This window comes from Psittacula echo, assembly GCF_963264785.1.
Source record: "Psittacula echo genome assembly, chromosome: 17".
In the NCBI taxonomy this organism is placed as follows: Eukaryota; Metazoa; Chordata; class Aves; order Psittaciformes; family Psittacidae; genus Psittacula; species Psittacula echo.
The window spans coordinates 4708760-4730794 of record NC_137753.1 but is presented as its reverse complement, the minus strand read 5'-3'; the positions used below and the strand labels follow the sequence as shown (position 1 = coordinate 4730794).

Here is a 22035-nt window from a genome sequence, read left to right as displayed (position 1 = left end):
ACTCGTACGCTCAGATGTAAGTGCACATGGGTCGCGGTCCTTTTGCTCAGAGCCACTCTTCTTTGTTGAGAACATTATTTCTACATATTATATTCTATATATATTCTAGACCTACCACAGTTTCTACCAGTTTGAAGCAAAACTTCAAAAACTTTGCAAACACCACCACCAAGTATACAGTTGGCGTACAGACAGGTTATGTGTAGACAGAGTTGCCTCCTACATAAGGAGAAGGGAAAGCAGACAAGTCCTAAACATACCTGGAAATCTCAGCCTACTCACATTCTGACATACACATATGCAAGTATAAAACAACAGTCTGTTTGCCTACACCTTTAAACAATTGCAAAACATGGCCAAAATTAGTCTTAACTCATGATTAGCTGCAAACTTGTGTTTCCTGCATTGTGAGGATGGCCAGATAGCTGGATTCTAAGGCTTTGGCTATGAAGGCTCAAGCCTCTTTCAAAGCACTAGGTGATATGCTACTTATATGCATGTTAATTCATAGTAGCTGCCATATGCTGTCTCCTCGTGTGGGTGGTTTGGCATTAGAGTTGCTAGACTGTCTTTAAAAAACACAGTCTTCAGATCACCAGAAGAGCTGTACTATCAAAACTTGCCACGCTGCCACTTCATGAACGCGCGATGTTCTGCTGGGATAGCTATTACAGTCACAAGGAACTCTTAGAGCAGATGACAGCAGAAGTAATTATGGTAACTGAGAACTAGGGAGAGATTCGTCAGAAACTGCAACAAATAGCACTAAAAGACTGTATGAGCCGGAGTGAAGCCAACACTAAGGTCTGCCTCATATGGATACAGATGAGCGCTGAAGAATCGTGCTTTAACCAGATGCGCTTCAAAGACACAGCTCAAATGGAGCTATCTGATTGCATTTTCCTTTCCCCTCTGTCTGCTCTTCATAGCTCTGACTTCCCCTCCATACGTGTACAAAAGTTAACTAATATGGAATAAAAGTTACCTACCAGCTCTTCATTTTAGTGTCACTCAAACCTTCCCTTCCAAGATATCCAATCTCTGAATTAGGCATCATATTAAAGAAAACCCAAGGAAGAAATGGAAATACCATGAGGGAAACAGTCATTCCTTTCCAAGTCCTAAGCCCACACGGAAAAATAGCTTTAAGAGGACATCTGCCATGACCCAAAGTACAATTAAACCTGACTTTCTTGGGTAAAAGTCAAAAAAGCAACTGTGAGAAAGCCAACTGAAATGGAGTGGTTTGGATTTACCAATTTTGTTAAAGAACAGGGAACTACTGAAATCTTATTCTTTGACAGTGTTTTCTAAAGGCATGGGGCCATTAAAACTTACCATGAAGCCTCCTGTTTTCTACTGAGACAGAAGAGCAAAGTAACCATATCTGCTGTATAAATTATTGGCCCAAGTGAGTAACGGAATGACACACTTTTGTATGTGCAAAAGAGGATGTGTTGTTATATAAAAACAAGTGTAAGCTAGAACTGATCAAAACGGGACTACGTGGTTACTTGGAAATGAAGCTATGAGGGCATCGGCCATCTGTCAAAGCAGAACAGTTTGCAACACATTCAGCTTCCCCCCCATCCTTTTGTGTCCAGGCTCTGTGGACTCTTCTCTTTCAATATTCAAAAAGTCCATCTTTTTCCATTGGAATTCCCTTCATATTCACACCCTAGAAAACAAAGCTGCTCTACACAGTCTTTGCCCAAGTTAGCGTTCGCTAGTAAATTCCCAAGACAAGTTCCTCCTCAACTACAACACTCAATATTAATCCCATCATCCCTACTTTTGGCTGGCAGTGATCAAGAAACAGAGGATGTGAATCACCACCTCACACTGCACATCAACTATCAGATATTAAATATATACATATATATTCGTCCATCTGGTTTTAACTTTTCAACAATCCAAACAACAGGACTGAGCAGAGCTTCATGCAAGTTTTCAAGGAGAAAAAGAACCCTACCCAGTGCAGGTAACACCCATAAGAGATTTCTGTATTGAAAACAAACTACAGTGTTTACTCCATAAACTTTTCAGCTTTACTAGCAACAAAGCTGCTTTGTGAGCTGAGATCTAGGAAGTCACCTGCTTTCCTACCAGTGAAATCCACCTCGAACAGGGACAACATCCTTCAAATTTCAGTGCAGTTCTAAATGAGAAAAGATAATTTCATCCTGTAAAAAAAAAGCAGTTATGCTTAAAACCTGACTGGCTTAGAATAAAACTATGCTAAGATCTTTCAGGAAGGTTATGGGTCATTGCTTAGTACCTCATTTAATCCCTTTGTGGTATCTTTCTGCTCCGTTTCCCCTTTATGTTCTTTGAATCCCATCTGTGGTTCACGGTGTCAGTTATGCTGAGCAAAAGCATAAAGTAACCACACTATTACACTGCACAACTACCCTTGAACAAGCCTGCTTAATTGTAGCTGTCAGGACTAGAAGGCAGCGGGTCCACTTGTCCCTGTGACAGCTTCTGGTGCACAAAAAGCTGTCCCCAATTCACTGCTGCCTTCTTAGGGAAAACAAGCAGCTGCCCCCCCTAGAAGATCCAAATCAGCGCGTATGCATCTGATGAGATCTCCGCACACAGATACATCAGCACAGACACACTCTGTGCTGCCTCCACAAAGGGCCAAGAGAACAGCACGAGTTCAGCTGCACCCCACTGTCATGGGCAGGCAGTTGAGTGCATCAGGGCTGCTATTCTTGTTGCATCAAGCCACATCTCCATGCAATACACACAAAACATCGCCTTGTGCTCGTGCTGAAGCATCACAAAAGCCAGCAGCTTACACTAACAGCCCAGAACCCCCCCCATATGCTGGGCTGCACTCCCAGAGCGTGAGCAGCAGCTCAGGGAAGGGATCCTGCCCCTCTGCTGTGCTCTGGGGAGAACCCCCCCTGCAGCCCTCATCCAGCTCTGGGGCAGCAGCACAAGAGGGATGTGGAGCTGTTGGAGGCCACGAGGGATGGAGCTGCTCTGCTCTGGAGACAGGCTGATCCCTTCCAACCCAAAATGATGTCTATATGTGCACATATATGGTACACTCAGCTCTGGGGGTACAAAAACCACTGGTGAAGCTGTGGGGATACCTTATCTCAGCTACTATTTTTACTATATCACAAAAGCCCTGTACAAAAGACACAAACATAGGTGAGAATTCATTAATAGGCTGTAATTAAAATCATTACTGGGGAAAGCAATAAGCACCATTTTTGATCACAGCGCCTCTGTTCATGCTTGCTGCTTCTACAAACTCCACTTCTGATGACACATTAAGCCTTCCCACAGAAGGAAACCTGGCAGCAAGCTGCTGACACAGTATTGAGAGTGAACCTCCTTAACACACGGGCTGATTAGCATTTCTGTTGCTGCACTGCATACGTCCACATTGTACATCAAATACACTCTGTGTCAAGCATAATAAGCAAACAGTTACCTAACAACTAATGGTATTACAAACGCATTTAACTAATCATTGAATATGTGCTCTGGTAATTAAATTCCGTTAAGGATTTTCAGGCATTATCCCAAAGAAATGCACCACTGAAATGAAGGTACCATTCAGACACTGCCTGACGTTTGCCATTAAATGTCATTGATAGTATATAGCTCAGATCTAATTGCTGAGCACCACCAGCCCCAGTATTTATCACTTCTATTAAAACAAGCAGCACACAGCAGAGGGAATGGCTGAAGCCATCATATACAGTTTAAATAGATTTCTCACCTTTCAAATATCAAGAGGCCACATCTTCTTGAACATCTCACTAAGGGGTTTACCTTTTAACAAAGAGATACCGAGAGCTAAAGGATAAAACAATCAGGAGAGTTTGCTCTGCAAACCCAGCACGGAGTTTGAACAGTCATCCCGGCTGTTAAAACATCTCCTAATAGTCAGGGGAATTCTATGACAGGAAATATTAAAGCACCTCTGCAAACTGGCCCTCTCTGCCAGCAAGATGGGGTTGAAATTATGGAAGGAAAAGGAAAGACATAATGGCTGATAAGCCAGATCCTGGGGTTTGGGTATTTCACCACAGAAGCAAATGCTGTTCCTCTAAGGAAACAAAGTGTATTTGGAAAATAAACGCCTGGAAAGTAAACGCTTCCTCATGCAGCTTCTCAGAGGATGCAAGGATTTGCTGGGGAAACGGTCAGTTGCTTAAATGCGCATATCCTCTAAGATGCTGTGTTACAGAAACAGCTAACATTTTAAACCAGGAAAAGGGCAAAGCTGGTTTTATACATGTGCCTCCTACAGCCGAGCGCTCGGACACTGGCTGAGACGCGACAGAGCCTTAATAAGAATACTACTGCCATTCATTAACGTGAAACAAAGCAGAGCAGCTAATCAAGAAAACAAAACAGCACCCTTAAAACAAATGTCAAGTTGTAAGAGACAGGAGTGGCTCTTACTATGCAGGGAATTTCTAATACAGATTGCTGCTGTCTGCTGCAATATCAAGAGCCAGAATTAGCAATACCAGACTTGATATTTTTTCTTTGTATTTATATGTAAATCAGCACTAAATAAATAGCCCCAAAGCCAGGTCCACAGGCTGCAATCTAATCTAAACCTGGAGATTGGAAAGATGGCCTCCATTCATCTGGAAATAGCTAGATATTGAAAGTGCTAACATCAGAAATAACTACACTGGAGAGCAAAATGGATACCGTTTACCTGCTATAAAGGAAAAATTCTCCAAGGAAAAGTTGGGAGAGAGGAACGCAGGAAAAAAGCAACTGCCGTGTGCTGAAAGTCACACTTGAACATACAGAGAACCAAGGCGAACAACAAGAAAAGGGGTGCTGAAACAAAAATAGACACTTTTAAACATGTAGTACACATACGAGGGACACCATCTGCACTCTCATTTGGATTAAGATTAAGGTCAATACAACCAGCCAAGCTAATACACAGTTCTGAGGCTAATTGTTTGTCTAGGGCAATATAATCGTCGCTGCGTTACAACTTGAACAAATGAAGCTACTAATAGCTTCCATTTGAAAAAGCCAAGGTGGTAATTCAGTCAGAGATGCAGAAGCAGAATGGTTTATGGAACTCCTAGTTGGTCTCAAAGCATTCAGTCCTCCTGTATAATTCAACTTCATTCACTTTATTATTACAGGCACTGGATGGAACCCATCTTTCCCAGATGGAAACGCTCTTGACATGGAAGGTTTATATCTTTCCCACTGTTCTGGGCACAAGGATTTATGCAACGTGCATCAACATAGCACATTTTTGCCCCAGATTTATTGAAAGCAGCAGGGCACCTGATTAAGACTTCTGTGTTCAACCATTACCTATAATTGCAGAAACAGGCAGAGTATCTTACAAAGAAGAGATTTTCATAAAGCCAATGAAAAGACCCTAATCAAGTGTCCCTAAAACTTCTAATGCAAATGTGTGTAAAACCTTACCTCCTTGTTTTAGAGATAGCTCTTTATTTACATCAGTTTCCTTATACCAAGTGCAATCTTGACATTAAAGAATGGGTTTAAGATTACTATGGACTTAGTTCTTCACACTGCTTACTAAGAGTCTCACTTGGGGGGGGGGATAAAGTGTTAGAGACCATGTAATGAAAGTGGGTGCTCTCCCTGCCTTTAATACATACATTAGAGGAAGGAGCCTACTGAAATCCATATTGAAGCACATATGTTTGAGAAGCTCATGTAATTCTCTTCAGTTCTGGCCACAGCATCTCTTTGACTTATTGCCATAAGCTCATGTATTTGACTGCACAGACCAGCACAGGGCACAGTGTGCCACTGGAAGCCTGACCCTAAAGGTATAGAGCTACCCGAGTATTCATTACTTTAGAAAAGTGAACTAAAACGTACTGGCACAAACAATACCAACAAACACGTTTTCCAACACCTAAACTGATGGAAACTATAGTGTTTGTCCTGCAAGTGCTTTCCAATGAGTACAGCATTAAATGGAACTGTATTAGGCAATGGAGAGCAGTCTAAACATGGGGAACAGAGCACACTGAAAGGACGTGTCCTTCCCAACTGGAAGTGAAGCTCACGCGGTACGCAGGCTTACACCAAGGAGCAGGTTACACTGAAGACTGCAGAGAGCATCGTGACAGCTGCACTTCCCAGATAGGATTTATGAGGGTATTTTACCACAGCTAATGGAATTTTGCCCTTTAGAGTGGGAAGTTTTTAAGCTTAAAGGCCCAAGCTACTTCAGAAGTCAAACAGCTCGTAGCGGAAGAATGGTCTGAGAGAAGCACATAGAGACAGCACATGAAAACAGTATACAATCTGCAGGTATTTCCTTACAAATACACCTCAGTTAGCACAGGGAAGCTCTCAATCACAGCCCACACTGGCAATCCAACCATCTTTAATCAGGAGCACAGCACAGGGAGCAAGAATTCCAAGGTTTAGGAACAATTTTATAATACAACCATGTGAAACACCCCAACCCATTAGAATCGGGAAACTCCCATCAAACAGCAGCTTCCTTTCCTGGAAACCTATTTCCCTATCTTTTCAGCAACAAGCATTCTGAAAAGCATCCAAGGGAATTCCTTTCTGCAGATTCCTTGCCATGCATTGTGTGTATCATACATAATGCACCTTCTGCCTCACCAGGCTCGGAGGTTCAGGCACATCAAAGCACCCAATTGCCTTTTCCCCCCTCTTCGCTTTATTTTAAGCATGAAGAATATGAAAGCACATTCTGAAGCTGGTCCTTGTTAGCAGGCCCATTTTCATCTCTTTAAACTCAAAGAGAGCAATTCCCTTGAAAACTGTCACAGCATTTTTGCAATCCATAAAGAGAAAGTTCAACAGCCTGAGGTCACTCATCATAACGACAGCAGATAGAGAGCATAAATTACATCTTTCTATTTCACAGTAGTGAATCACATATATTCTTTTATCTTATTTACTTGATTCTTTCTATAAATCAAATATTCCAGACATGTTTGCAGCCAGTAGGGTGTAAACAGTGGCAACTCCTTTCTCTAAAGCAATATCCCAGCATTAATGTTCCATCTCCTTTCCTTTCTGCAAGGTTATGTGTAAAACCCAGCTTTTAACAATCTTCTAGTACCTAAAGGGGACTACAAGAAACCTGGAGAGAGACTTTTTATAACGCCCTGTAGGGACAGGCCGAGGGGAATGGCTTTAACCTGCCAGAGGGGAGACTGAGATGAGCTCTTAGGCAGAAGCTCTTCCCTGTGAGGGTGCTGAGGCGCTGGCACAGGGTGCCCAGAGAAGCTGTGGCTGCCCCATCCCTGGCAGTGTTTGAGGCCAGGTTGGACACAGGGGCTTGGAGCAAGCTGCTCCAGTGGAAGGGGTCCCTGCCCGTGGCAGGGGTTTGGAACTGGATGAGCTTTAAGGTCCCTTCAACCCAAACCACTCTGTGATTCTATAACCTGTGCTTGGTAGGATGCCATGGCTTTGCTTCTAGTGTAACCATCCCCTCTCTTTTCCTTGTTCTATATACAAACACATAAAGATGCCATGTTTATTGCTGTTTCTATTGCAGTCACTTGTAACCGGATTGGTGAAGCTGTCAAGTGGCTTTAAGTCTAATCAAGCATCTTTTCCATATATCAAAGCGCTGTTGTGCAGATGAAGTTGTATATACTTTATACTGCAGCTACCCTAGCATTTCTTCAACATTTCACACATTTCAGGAAGATGCACGTTACACTGAGTCATAAATGTGGGATGCAGACTTCCGAGGATGCTCATCCGCAGCATAGCATTAGTGAGCTTCCCCAGGAAGATTAGAATATGGAGCACAAAAGAGCAAGTGCAAGCACTTCAGTGGTGCTGGGCTACTTGAAAAAAGCCCCTGTGAATCAGACATCCACTGGAATTCTCCAGCTGCAAACCACAGCACAAGAGATCCATCTTTTTCCTCCCCAGTCATCAGTTCGCAAGACTGCACAGCAAGTCCTCTTCTCACCCCGATTTGTCAGGAGCTACTGCTCACAGCCTCACTCTCCCAACTCCTGTGGTGCCAGACCTTGATTTTTGAGAAGGATCCTCATGGATTTCTGCTTTATATTTTATGCTGTCATTACAAGTTATTTGCTACTGGAAAAAGTATGGTTTACAAATCAAAGGGCAGCGCAGTTTGTTGTTTTATAGAGCATTCCTCACAAGAGGAGCACTAACATACAAGTGGCTAACTAACTAACTAACACATGCAAGTGGCTGGAACAAGAATTGCTTTACACAACAATGGTTTGTATATTTTCCAAAATGAACAAGTTTAAATAAGAAGATTCCCCTAGCACAAATTGGCTTTAATAATTTTGCATTGCTTTTAACCCTGGAATGTGCCGAGAAACAAGACACTGAAAGGAGTAAGAGTAAAAAAAGAAGTTCTGCTCAGAAAGCAGAGCAGGATACTGTGCATTACTAATTTAATTAAAGAGTTATTTTCCTTTTAAATACCCTCTAATGGCCCAAAACGAACTCAGGCTGATTTAAAATCAATCACTTTAATCAAAAGTACAAGTTCAAATTCTCCGTGGATTAGTGCTCAGTGACAACAGAGTCAAAAACACACATCCATCACAGCCCTACTTTTTACTTGTTCCAGGTCCCAGGCAGGGAAAAGCCCTGGTTCTCTCACTGACACAAACCACATGAATTCAGGCTCTCCAGCCAGGCAGCAAACCAGCCCCTAAGCCCATTCCTGCTCTCTGAACAGGCCCTCAGGAGCACACAGCCCTCACGCCTGCCTTCTGGAGAGAAGAATATGAGAGATAGATCTGAAACTCTATTAGATAGTCACAAGGTGGAGCTGACTTGAAGCCTTTTCTTACGTGGCTCCATCAGTCTCTCTGCTGTATAAAAAGGGAACATGCATTGCCCTTCCTGCCGCTCCAACATGAACTGCATCATCCCAGGTATTCAGAGAGCATCTTAGACACTTTTCCCTTCCACACACCAGCATTTTGTACCTCTCACCAGCAGCCTGTGAGAACAACCATCTTTCCTAGCATTTCCATATGAAACCAACACCTTCTGACACAGTGAGGTGTACTGACATCAAATTTACCAAAGACAGACCAAATAATCATTTGCCTTCAAGAGCATATTGTTCTACACAGCAATCACACAGCAGGACTGGGGTAGTACATGGGAACGACACATCAGCGGTGATAAATCCAGTAAGCTGACATCTCAGAACTCACACCCGTTGCCCCCAGTATCTATGATTCATAATCCCAGACTGGCTTGGGTTGGAAGGGAGCTTAAAGGTGAGGAGATTTCTCTACACAAGACCACCAACATTGTGGACACTTGCCACCTCCCACCTTCAACCACGCACCGCTGCTCTAGAGCCCTTCAGAACCTTTCCTTAGGCAGCCTCAGTGATGCTTCCCGTAACTCAGCTTGCACTACAGCTCAACATAGATGGAAAAATCAAAGGTGTCCAGTTTACATATTTTTTGCATCACTCTTTTCTGCCCATGTTTCATTTTTAAGCATCCGGATAGGACTTAGAAGCTTAGCAAGATGCTTGTGCATCTCAGCTGCCCTTACCCACACCTGCACCGTAACTAACACCGGTGTCACAACTATGGGAACACTACAGTGAACCACAACTCCCCACTGAAGGCTTGGGCTCACACAGATTCCATTCTGCATAGCTGGCGGTGGGATGTTTATTACATCCTACACCTCCACATGCCCCACTGAGCATCTATTTCCACAAGAGCATTATCACTACCTTGAAGAGGAACATGAAGCACATCAAGGAGGTCGCCCTTTCCCAGCGAAGGCAAGCAAGCAAATGGTGAGGGATGGGACACGTGCTGAAGTTCAGTGACCACAGTGACATTTCACATTCCTTAAGGAAAACCACTGTGAAAGCTGGAAAACAAATTTCTTTAATGAATTATCTTCACCGTCTTACGCAGCATAGCAATGTATCTTTGGGGACTCTGCACCAGCACAAGGAATCTGACAGTGCTCAAGTACCCCCCAATGACCAGAGAGAAAATTTCAACTTCAATAATCCTAAAGGTCAGACACATTATTAAACATGACAGATGCCCTCACCATTCAACACTAGAGGACATGGCTAAATTTATTCTAACTCCATTTGCTCTTGCTACATGTAAAACAGCTGATGTATCATTTAATACTGCTTTCTTATTCCCTAAAAGCTAGAAATAACAATCTTTTCCTGGGTATTTTGAAGCTGACACTGATTTATTTTGCAGTCAGTTATCTCAGTACCAGCTGAAGGAAGCAGCTCTGTTTACTTTGGGTAAGGAGGAGGAAACAAGGCAGTAGAAAGGAAAAAGTAATAAATAAAGGGGGCAAAAGGTGCTGGAGATTCCACTACCATGACAAAAAGCCCTTGCAGAATCAAAACCGTGGGCAAGTCATACAATCAGACTGGTTTGGGTTGGAAGGGACCTTAAGGATCATTTCATTCCAACCCCTGCAGGGATATATATACAGAGGATGTTAATATGCAGAGGGATGTTAATAAATTCTATGGTTCCTGTATCTACAATCAAGCCACTGCTATTAAACATGTTCTCATTATTAGCCACCCACATCCCTCTTGATAACACAGCATAGGAAAAGCAACCCCGATTATACCCCACAACTCTAAGTGGTGCATTCCTGTTTATCCCTGTTTGCTCACTATCTGGTTTCGTTCTTTTCTCACAGTCAGATGGGAGGTGGTGGGGGTGTCATTAATGGAACTGGTATCAATTGTGCTTCCTGCTTCCCTTTTATAACATTAGGAAAAAGAACACAATAGCAATTGCACAAAATGAGCACAGGATTTCACATTCACTCCCATTTCTAGCTCCCTGCAATCCTTTTAATTCCCTTTCTCTGTCTGCTACAGAAGTTGGCTCTCAAAATAAACAGCTTTACAATGAATGGGAGCAATTTGCTGATCTCAAACAAGCTGACAAGCATCATCAGCTCACATTAAGGCCCTGCCCGCCATGTTATCTCTTCTGGAGTGTGTATCTAACACAGACAAGCATCTCGCCACCGGCAGCAGCACAGGATGTTCAAACAGATCTGCTGCTACAGGAAAGGCTTTGCTGGAGCCAGTGAAAGAGTGCACAGGGCCTTTGTCAGAGTGAATCCTCTATAGCCTCCAGACAGGCTTTCTTCTTCCATGTGGCAAGGAGCCAGCAATGAAAATTCCAATTGCTGGCCTTCTGAATGCCAAGTGGTGTGAAAACAAACAGGGTAATTGCATTAAAAGGGAAGGGGGGAGAGAGAAAAACAGAACAAAACCCCAGAATAATTCACGCTTTTTGCCTGGTTATGGGTTTTTTTAGGGTTTCTTTTCCCCAGCTTTAGCCCTTAAGTTGTAAGGTCAGGATTTCCATCCTAAAGATCTAGGCCATATGGAGAGGAATGGAGGAAGAGCTGGAGTTGAGCCCTAAAAATACATCCATGGAGTCTTAAGAATCAGGATTAAACAGCTGGAAGTTAACAAGGCTGCCATCTGTTTTAAACCCCCAAATATGAACGTTCTCTCCCTTTCCATAAGACAACACTGCAGTTGTGATATAGCACTGTAGCTCTGAATAAATTTAGTTGCACTGGTGCATTACACCATCAACGCTACCCAAACCCCCCACTGAAATGCTAAATGTTCTTTACTTGAGAAAGCATCAACCAGGTCTGAGCACAGCATCTTCCACATGGCCCTGTGCACTTTGGGAGTGCAAGATACGCTGGTTTAGCTACTCCGGAATGGATGGTTTCTGCTCCTGCCTTCAGAAGATATACAGCAAAATAAAAGGAATGCTGCTCTATTTTTCAGCTAAGCTCAGTGAGACTCCAATAGCCATAAATCAGAGCAGCAGCATTTCTCTTTCTCCGGTTCTGAACTCTCATCTGAAAGGCGTTTCAAATACCTCGCTAATTTAACGCACCAAAAGCACACAAATCAACCCAGCGCTTGCAGAACAGGCTGTTAATACAAAGAGGTGGGGGGTTTTTTACAGGCAGGTGACAAGACCCAACCCTTCTGTGTAGCACAGCTTAATGTCTGTCTGAGAATGCGAAGGGTCATCTGGGCAAAAGTGAAACCTCCATCAAACCCTATGGAGAAGCATTGTAAAAGGAAGGGAATTATCAAAATGGATTCATATGCATCTGGAACGATTTTAATACAAAATGCCCAGCAAATCTCCCTGCACTGCTGACAAATCACCAGCTGAGGTAAATCCCAGATAATGAAACATTGTAAGGAAGGCTCTATTTAATAATTTAGCCCCTGTCAAGCAGTTTGTATTGATTCTTGTTTTCAGCACAGGGAGAGAATGTTATCTCCAGCCTTACGGCCCAATGACAGCATCAGTGAATTTAATCACTGTGCAGCTCCTGCCATGCAATCCTTAAACTGTCACCTCTGATTCTTCATCATTCCTTGCTCCTTCATTCAAAGGCCCCTACACCCACATTTTCATACTAATCTCCTGCCCCACACATGCCCCACTGTAATCACAGCAGCGTTTCCACCTGCTCCGCATTAGATGTAAAAGCCAATCTCATTTGCAGACTAAATTTTTTAGCTTAAATAATTCAGTGCTCCTTCAGATGTCTCATTTGTCTTTCTCTTATTAGCAAGTCTGCTCCATACCTTAACAGCAAACTCAGCTATGCCAAAGGCACGACTGGAGCAATCATGGGACAGCAGTTCTAGCAAAGGCTGGAAGTAGAAAGAGAATCTTTCAGCCTTTACTTGGCTGCAGAAGGGGAGATGAATCTGGAGAAGCAAGGACCTGTATTAATCACCACTTTTTCCACCCTGAAAAGGAAAGGTCATGCTGCCTTCTAACTGGCCAGGAAAAATTAGCCACAAATTAATTCAGCGGCAGTTCAGGAACAGAGCATCCATTCATCTACAAACAGAATGAGGCTTTTAAATACATAAATGCTTGTGGCTACAGAAACCTCACCCAGATATTTGCATTCAAACACACCGGCTCCTGGAAAAGCGCAGGGGATAACAGATGTAATTTTAAGAGGTTTGCTGAAATACAAGGCCATAGGCAGGGAGAATGCAAAGGGAGGAAAAACATATCCTGCGTAATTGAGAAAAACCAGATTCCTTTCCATTTTTCCTCTTTATTCCAGGTGAGCAGCAATATTTTCCATTTGATCATCCTTTGGATCCCAGCGAAGTGATCCCACAGGCCCGCACAGACAAGGTCATCGTACACAGATTTTCTATTACAGGGCACTCGCGGCATTTCACAACTGTCTTTTTATGCACTTCTGCCTTTCCATCCAGCCTATAAATTGTTACAAGGCCCTGGGGCAATCCAGCTGTATACTCCATTCAAATCAGGCTTCAAGGAGAAAGCACCACAGTCAAGATGCTTCAATCAAGTAAACATACAGGCACAAAGGGCAACTGCAGCACCATTAATAATGTTTGCTTTTGCATGGCAAATCCACCCTGTTTCTGGTTTAAAGTTTCTCTCTGATGCTCAGAATCAAAGTGTAGCCCATTAGCATTTTAAATGTGACATCAAATTAAGTCAAAACATGATAACTCAGCTGCTGAAACCCATTTGCTGCTCGGGTTCTGTTTCCCTGGAAAACAACACAAACCTTAACAAGGAAGCGTGGACTGGTTCTCAGTCACTAGAAATTCATACCAGGAAAGGTTTAAAGGCCAGGATTGGGGGGCAGGTTTGCAAGATGCATTGTATTTGTATAAATTAGCCTGTATCATGGTCAGAGATACCCTGTTATTACCAGCAGCTATGCAGTCTCTTTCAGCTGTCAGTCACCACCCTTTGGCTTTTGTTCTCACTTCCTTAACTTCTCATTCATCTCTGTTATCACAGAGAAAAAAAACCATATAAACTTCTTGGAACATAATCCCACTTTCTCGTTCATTTTGGGTCTTTTTTCCCCCCTTTCAACATCGAAGTTGGACTGGAACTGCCTCAGTTTCAGTAAATTAATCAGGACTTTTTACTCAATACACTCCTAAGTGTGATGTGCTGTGATTTGCTACGTGCTCAAATCAGTATGCTCCTACTTGGGGGTTGGGGGGGGAAGTTTAAACTTAGGCAAATCCTGCACTGTGCTTTGTTTCGTTCTCCCAAAACACTAATATTCCGTAACCTTACTTTACTCCTGATCTCTGCATACAGATAAGCATATTTCCAATAGCTATGGCTCTTCACTACTTTTGATATTTAAATTGAGACAAGTAATCAAAGCAGGATACGCACGGGTTTAGATGCATTGCATAATTAACATTCATATTTGAAATGCAATTACTCCTGTTGCATCATATATTGAAGCCGACAGCTGCTCATTTAAGGTGAGGAGGAAGGGTTTATCGGGTTAAAATAACCTTGTAACCAACACTGCAGGCTTTTTTTGCTCACAACCCACTAAAGCTGCCGCCTTCCCCCTCTTGAGGAAGCTGTTCACATCACTAGACAGATCAAGAGCTTGGTACGTGTCCACATCCATGCTCCTCTGCACAGAGAGAAGTGCTCGCTTCAATTCTAGTGACTTAAAAGAATATTCCTATTGGATTTGTCACTCATCATGTCACAGGGCTCTCCCTAAAGCCGGTTTAGTTTATGTAAGTGGGGGGGCGTGTATCTGTGTTATAAAATGGTTACCTAACACCGTGTCATGGGTAAGTTCGTATTGTCATTAACACACCTTCACTGAGGACAGTTCTTGGCCAGGAATAAACAGGGCCTGTCCATAACACCAAGTGCTCCACAGAAAGCCACTCGGGCAGAGCAGGCAGCAGGGTGAGCCTTGGCTTTAGGACAGCAGAGGTTTACAGACCAAACAGATTACATCCTTTGAAACACCTTGTCATGCCTCTCTGGTAAGTCCATTGAACACAGACGGTTAATTATTCAAGCTAGTTAGCCTTACCTATATATCCCTACGTAACAGTCCTGCAGTCTGCCTGAACATTTCACACTCATTATATGCTCTTAGCTACCACTCTATAGCACACCTCCCTGCCTTCCAGTCTGCAGTGCCAACACAAGCTTCCTTCCAGTTCAGTGGGGTCCTACACAGAGCAGCACCCACAGTGACCACTGTGCAGTGAATTAACTGAACTGTCACATAGCAATGGGATTTTATCATACAAGTCAGTCAGCTCAGGTTTAATCATGTGTGTTCATCATCTGGATGTAATCACAATCAACATTTTGATTAAGATGAAAAGAAAGGACTGAATTTTAGGACTTGTTAACCATTAACAAGGAGATAAACTTCAATGGTTATAATGCACTGAGTCTGTCACAGTTTAAAGTACAATAGACAACTTTGAAATGCTACTATTGAATAAAAAATGATAGCTATGAAGCTCTATCCTCCACATGATGAGAATCCCAATCTGTTTCTTCAAATGGTCTGATCCAAAAAGGAATTCAGTGAGAATTTCCATATTCAAAGCATGGCATTCGTCGATTAATAAAGAGAAAAGAACTTGTTTTCTTTGAGGGGATAAGGGGCTGGGTGGGATGGAGCAGCGAAAAGCACTGGTGTGTGAAAGAGAAACAGAACTGACTGAGCAGATCCGTAGCTATTTCCTCAAGAAACTGCTGAACAAGGAGATCAAAATGATTTTGGCCAGGTTCCATTTGTTCTTTAGCAGAGCTTAGACTTCAATATAGAGACTGCAATGACAGGGTAAATAACTGAGGTGAGGCTTACTTCTGAAGGCCTACATGAAATGAGTGAAGAGCTGCAATTCTGGGGAGGGTGTGACACAACATTTGATTCCCAGCTCCTTATTTCAGATCTATTTATAGTTCAAAACTTGAGGTCTGCAGACAATTCACCCCTCCTCACTTCCTTTTCATCACCAACTAAAATATGACCCAGCCATCATCATTCTGCTGTGATCAATGTATTTGTAGCACCAAAGTATACTTGAGAAACACTTTGTCTGTAGAGTTTTATGATTGTTGTCTCTTGCCAAATTAAAGTGAACAGAAGAAAGCTTCCATAGCTTTCTGAGGAGCAGATTTGTTTCTATGAGAGCAGTCTGCTGCAGCTGAAAGAACTGCACTGTCAGAAAACAGCGGCACTATTGCTGAACTAGGTGAAAAGCAGCAGACTCACATGCAGGAGACATCTCCTGATGGAAACACAACCTTAATATTCCTCAAAGGAAAACTTAACACAAACACTTACGTAGGACAGGTATTTTAAACAAGTATAAGCTGCTTCCATTTTATTGACTTGCCAATGTAATTTAAACCCCAAGCTGCAAGATTGTAGTAGGGGGAAAAAAATCCCTCGTCTACAAAACACCATTTTCCTCCTTACAGTTCTTCAACAGACGACTCATGTCAATGAAGTATTAAAGCCACGTTACTATATCCTTTTACAAGCTTTATCCACATATTCCAGCTTCCCAATTATATTTTGCTGATTCTTATTTAGAAATAAAGGATTTTTAAAGGAACTGACAGTGTCAGATGGATAACACAGGCTTAAAATAAATGGGTAAAGAAGTGCTTTCCAAGGAACAAAACAAGGTTAGAGAAGTTGCTCTAAAGCCAATCATAATCCAGATTTACAGAAGACCACTTAAACCCACCCTCTTGTACAGCTGCCCTGATGTGCTCCTGCTTGGAAGGAAGGACAGCACATACTACATGGTAACTCAGAGCTAATATTGGATACCACCAATGGAAGAGAAAGACCTAATAACCAATAAAAAACATATAAGGCAATAAACCAAGCACAGATTTAGGCATTGCTTCACCACAGTTCATTTCTAATCAAAATCTTTAAGGATAATCTGGCCTTGAATCCTGAAAGAGGATAGTATTAATCCAGTGCAAAATGAATTAGCACTAAAGGAGGTTAAAAGAAATACATGTCCCCTCTTGCCATGGGCAGGGACAACAAAACCTTGCAGCAAAGTTCTTGCTTGTGCAAAGACAAAATAGAAGCAAAAGCTGAAACTATGACCTGTTAAAGCCAGAACATTGTAGAGTGGTTTAAGGAGGCATCTGATGCAAAGGATAAATGGCACTTCTCAGTCATTGAAAAGAGAGGAAAAATAATGGTGTGTTTTCCCTGTTACCCCTTCCCTCATCCATCCTGATTCTTACCAACTTTTGAACCTAAAAGGCTCCTACAGCGGGCAGCTGGCTTTTGAACCCCTCACATCTCTGCATGCAGCCAGCAGCTGAAACATGTGAGCAAGTTTTCCTTCCCCAACAGCTCCTGCATCCCATCCATCTGTCTTTTTTAAGCGAAGTTCAGAGAGATGAGAACAGAAGAGATCCAAGACACTGTACCTTAAAATTACTCACTGTTGCCTGACTCCTGATTGCCAGCCTTTTGCTTGGGTCCCGAACAAGCACGGAATTTCCTTGGATTTTAAAAGATCCCATTACACCAGAAAGAAACTGTATCTCTTTAAAAGGCATTTGTCACACCAATCGTCATTCTGTGGCAAGGCAAAGTAAAAGCAAATGTACTTGTACTTGCTGTGGCATCTTCCACTAAAGAAGACACAAATGAAAACTTCCTTAAAGACAACCGTTTCTCCCTGTGGTACTTTCCGTATCACACATCATTTTGAACAACAGGCACAGAAAGTGAGTTTGGCTTCCTAAAGATTTATTAAAACGAATCTCAGCTCTGCAGTAATTCTAAAGCCATAACATAACCCCGCACAGTAACACCAAGGAACTTGAGGGGCCACAAGCTACTGCAGTATCTTCCAGTCATATTTACAACATCACCATCCTGCTTGTACAAGTCAAGTTTGAAGACAAGCAACTTGGTCACAAGACCATCAGGCCAGGCCCTACACTTGGAAACTCCTGGCTTTGTTCCTCTGGTTGCGTCTATGGAATTCAATGGCAGGTGTGAAGGCTCAGCATGCCTGCAAGCGACCCTTCAGGAATCACTCAATGTAAGACACTTCCCAAACCTGGTCTAAGCCTCCAAAAGCATACGATAAACCTGAACTCAGAACAGAACTGCGCAGTAAACTGTTAGGACCAAAGTTCTAACAACATGAGTTTAAACAACAAGAAGGCAGATGTTATAAAAGCCATTAGAAGTTCATGTACCTACAAGCTGCAAGCAATCCCACTGCAGCCTTCATGCTTTTAGGTCATAAGTAAGCTTTTAAAGAAGGACAAATTATTCCTCATTGCTTGCTCACTAAGAATATTCTACACATGGTTAGTGAGACAAAGCAAAACTTGTTAGCTCCGCAACAAATGGAAGTTACCAATTGTATTCACCATTATAGGAGAAAGTTGATAAACATTCATATATATGACTAACAGATAGCTTGTTTCATCATCTCCAAACCTTAGTGGATGTCTTTGTGTACCAAAACCCACCAAAAATAAGGGCAAACCACAACACATTGTAGTTAATCATATTTTACTTCTCAATTCCACAAAGTTACTTACATGAATCCCAGAAAGCTTGAAGGAATCCAGCACCACAGAAGTGGAAAAGACAAGGGAGAATAAATGTTACCCCTGACAGTTTCTAACACAGTTAAGCTGGACTGATCAAATCGCTTCACTTCTTCCCGCGCGACAAGCCTTAACGCACCATTGCGTCTTCTGACTCAAGAGCCAGCTGGTCTAAACAAGAGAATACAAAGCTGCTCTGAAATCATTTGTAACATCTGCTTCTGGAGTAGCATGACTTCATTGGGTTATAAGTAATTTCACCCCATTTTCCACACTGGTATTTGTGAAAGCGAAGCAGACAAAACAGTTCTAACCACAAAGATGCTGTTTCTAATACAACTTGAGTAAAAGGAGTAAGCGCATCTATAGGGGTTACACCACTCTGCTTCAGTATTTGCTTCTATCTTCATTGCCTCCTGTCATTCATCTGCCAAATGAAGGAAGTTTGAACACTAACCTAGAAGAAACTGCCAGACACGATAGAACCCTTTTCTAGTTCTGCAATAAACAATCACATCTAATTATGATTTAAGATCTTCCTGGATAAAGCAAATTAAATCTCAGTTTACTTCAAGAATGAACCATCTGCTTTGTCATTTTTAACTCCCTCCTCTATTTTTCCTTGGGTTTTTTTAGTCTTTTGCTTAAATGCAAGCTTACATTCTTTGTTTTTATCAGTAAAACACCCCCATCAACTGTTACTGTGTTTTACTGACAAACAGTATGCCTGAACTGCACCTACAATAGGAACTATAGGGTAAGAGTCACACCCTCAGCCAAAAACTTCCACTTTATGACAACCAATGTGATAATGTACTTAATTAGAAGGCAACATTTCAAAGCTGTTGACTTAAACTTTCCTGCTTCACTTGACAAATTTAGCTGAAGGCAAAACAAGACTGTTTTCCTGTTGGTACCTTGCACCAGACGAAGAATCGGTGTCCCTTCCACTGTACATCTTCCCTTTCCCCCAGCAGTGACACACACACTGAAGATTCATTTTGCTGCTGTCATTGGCATCGAGGGGGTTTTTGGCTTTGTCATTTTTACAAGTTCTTTTTATGCATGATGTCAGTAAGAAAATAAACCCAAAGAAATTAAAGAACTCAGAGCAGGCAAAAGTAAACGTGAAGCCATGGTATTAATTCCATGGGAAAAAACACGCAGAACTGCCAGCAACCCTCATATCCTTTGCATGTTGAAAACAGAAGAGAAACCACTCAATTAAACATACCAAACCACACTGCAACGCACTTCCCACATAGTTTTGCAAACACATTTAACGTCCTGTATGAGACCAAGACTGACAACAGAAGCTTCAGCTTTTGTTGTTAATATCCTGAGCAATTCATGCAACTCAGCAGGAAGGTATTGCCCAGAGTGGCTGGAACCACACTGTAATTCCAGTCAGACACAAAAGCACCTGCTAACATGCAAAAGCACAACTATGGCTTAACCCAGTGCTAGAGGTTGGTAACTACAAATTCAACCCCTTAAAAGCAAACAGAAAGGGGGAAGCACACGCTCCTAAGTGCCGTGCACTACCACGGACATCAGTATTGAAAGAAAGCCTACACCTTCTCCTTCCCTGTGGTCTCACAAAAACTTGTAAGGAGTCAAAAAGCTTGGAAAATGAAGATACCTTCTGCAAGCAACACATAGTGAGTGATCTGTATCAATGAACTATGCGTTGATAAGAAGGACAGTTCATTACACATCCAGTACTTCCACAAAGCAACAACAGCCAGATCATCAGCAGGAACAGTTACCCTGTCCAAATACCCTGCTCACACTACCCGAAGCACCACGACGTCCCAAACAAGCAAAGGAAGGTGCCTTCCTGCTCTGCAGTGCACCAGCAACAAGTGGGTTTCTGTGCAGCTCCAGCACACTGGGAAGGTACATGTTTTAAAGCTGTTTAAGTGTACAAATTCAGATAAAAAGGGGCAAAGCACAACTCCAACTGATTTGTTCTTGCAGATAAGGCAAAAGTCAAGACCCTGGCTTCTCATTTTTAAAGGATAAAGCACTAAAACATTCTTAAATGTTACATTTTTCCACATCAAGCCTGTCATACTGGTCTAGTCTCTCTTTGCATCCCCAGCTGCCAGCCCACCATCAGTTGAGATCAACCAGCCACCACAGCTCAGCCCATGTGCTTCCATTTATACAGCTGTGCTATGTAAAGCCAGAGGTAAAGGCAGAACCAAATTTAACTTCCCAGGAAGAACTAAACTTCCTGAGTCACCATTTCCCGAAACCACTCAAAGTTCATATTTCTGTGGGTTACCAAACCTTAAAATGACAGAGAGCACAATCTGAACTCTACAGCCCAGTTAACTAAGTCTGTACCAAAGACAGATCGCTATCTCCATAGCAAAACAGCTACTATTTCACAAGCTAAAGATTTACTCAGGAGCTACAGGAAGAGATAGAGACTAAGAAATATCGCCAGCGCACGGGAGAATGGGGCGGGGGAAAAGGAGATGTGAAAGTTTTCCTTACCAGTTTGAAGTCTTGAATGCTGCAGATGAAATACGGGGTATTCGGCCGGCGGCTTTCAATATATACGCAATCTTTAAAGGAAACAAGATTGTAAAATAATGGCAATTAACTTCTGTACCTCCAAGAAAGAACATCAAACCAGGCTAACTTAAACAACAGCTTCAGCTTAGCAAGAACCACCACTCATTTGCATCCCATGTAATTTATTCTGAGCGTGATCTAAAAATAGGAACTATTTATGATGATAAATAAGGGAATTAACTGCATCAAAATTGACTTGCATTAGAATAGACATTTGGCTGGAAAAACAAAAGGAAGCCCATATAAGGACCGTTCTGCATCTATTTAACAGCAATGACCAGGTCACAACCTATGAACCAGATCAACATCAGACAGGAAACTAATCACAGCCTTTGTGGTTAGCTTGCTATTAAGAACTGAGCACCAACATATTTTCTCCTCTAACTGTGACGAAAACCAAGACAACCAAGCAGAGATGAAATGCAGGGAACTAAATCACAATTACATCAGGGAGAGACTGGGCTTTCTCAAGTTACATTTGACATGACAGAAACCGAGTAATTACTTGTTTGCTTTTGACAACTGGACTCTACCAGGCTGCTGTTCAAGAAGGTCTGCTGTATGAAAAACAGCCTTGGCAATAACCCCAACAAAAGCAGTGCCTCAGAATAAGATTGCAGCAAGGGTGGGAAAGAAGAGCCTGATTAATGATAATGACTTTAGAAATCAGAAATTCACACACAGATTGCTAGGAGGCAAAGATGCTCCTTGCAAAGCCAAACAAATAAAGGACAGTCATTGTGTTCTCCTTTTATATTCTGACAGGTAACTGCTATTCAGCAGACAGCAGGTACAAAGCACACCAGCTATTGTATGAATCATTCTCCTTTGATTTCTACAGAAAAACTCTGACAACTGAGTTTCATAATACATGTTTCAAAACACAGCTAATACCCTGCTTCACGTCTTGGAAAATCTACAGGTTGTTCAAGACATTTTCTAGTTCTCATGCTCCACAAAGAGCTTTCCTAAGGAAGCACTGGCATTGTTTATAGCAATA

The 22035-nt window shown here is 42.3% G+C and overlaps 1 protein-coding gene across 1 annotated transcript in view; it reads right to left on the bottom strand.

Moving 5' to 3' along the window:
* The window catches only part of RERE (arginine-glutamic acid dipeptide repeats), a gene marked incomplete at its 5' end in the record, with an annotated part of 151609 nt that overhangs the window by 111908 nt on the left and 17666 nt on the right, over positions 1-22035 (bottom strand). The window contains one exon of the mRNA XM_080631358.1: positions 20955-21025. Coding sequence (XP_080487484.1) covers positions 20955-21025 — 71 coding nt within the window. The remainder of the gene's footprint in view (positions 1-20954; positions 21026-22035) is intronic.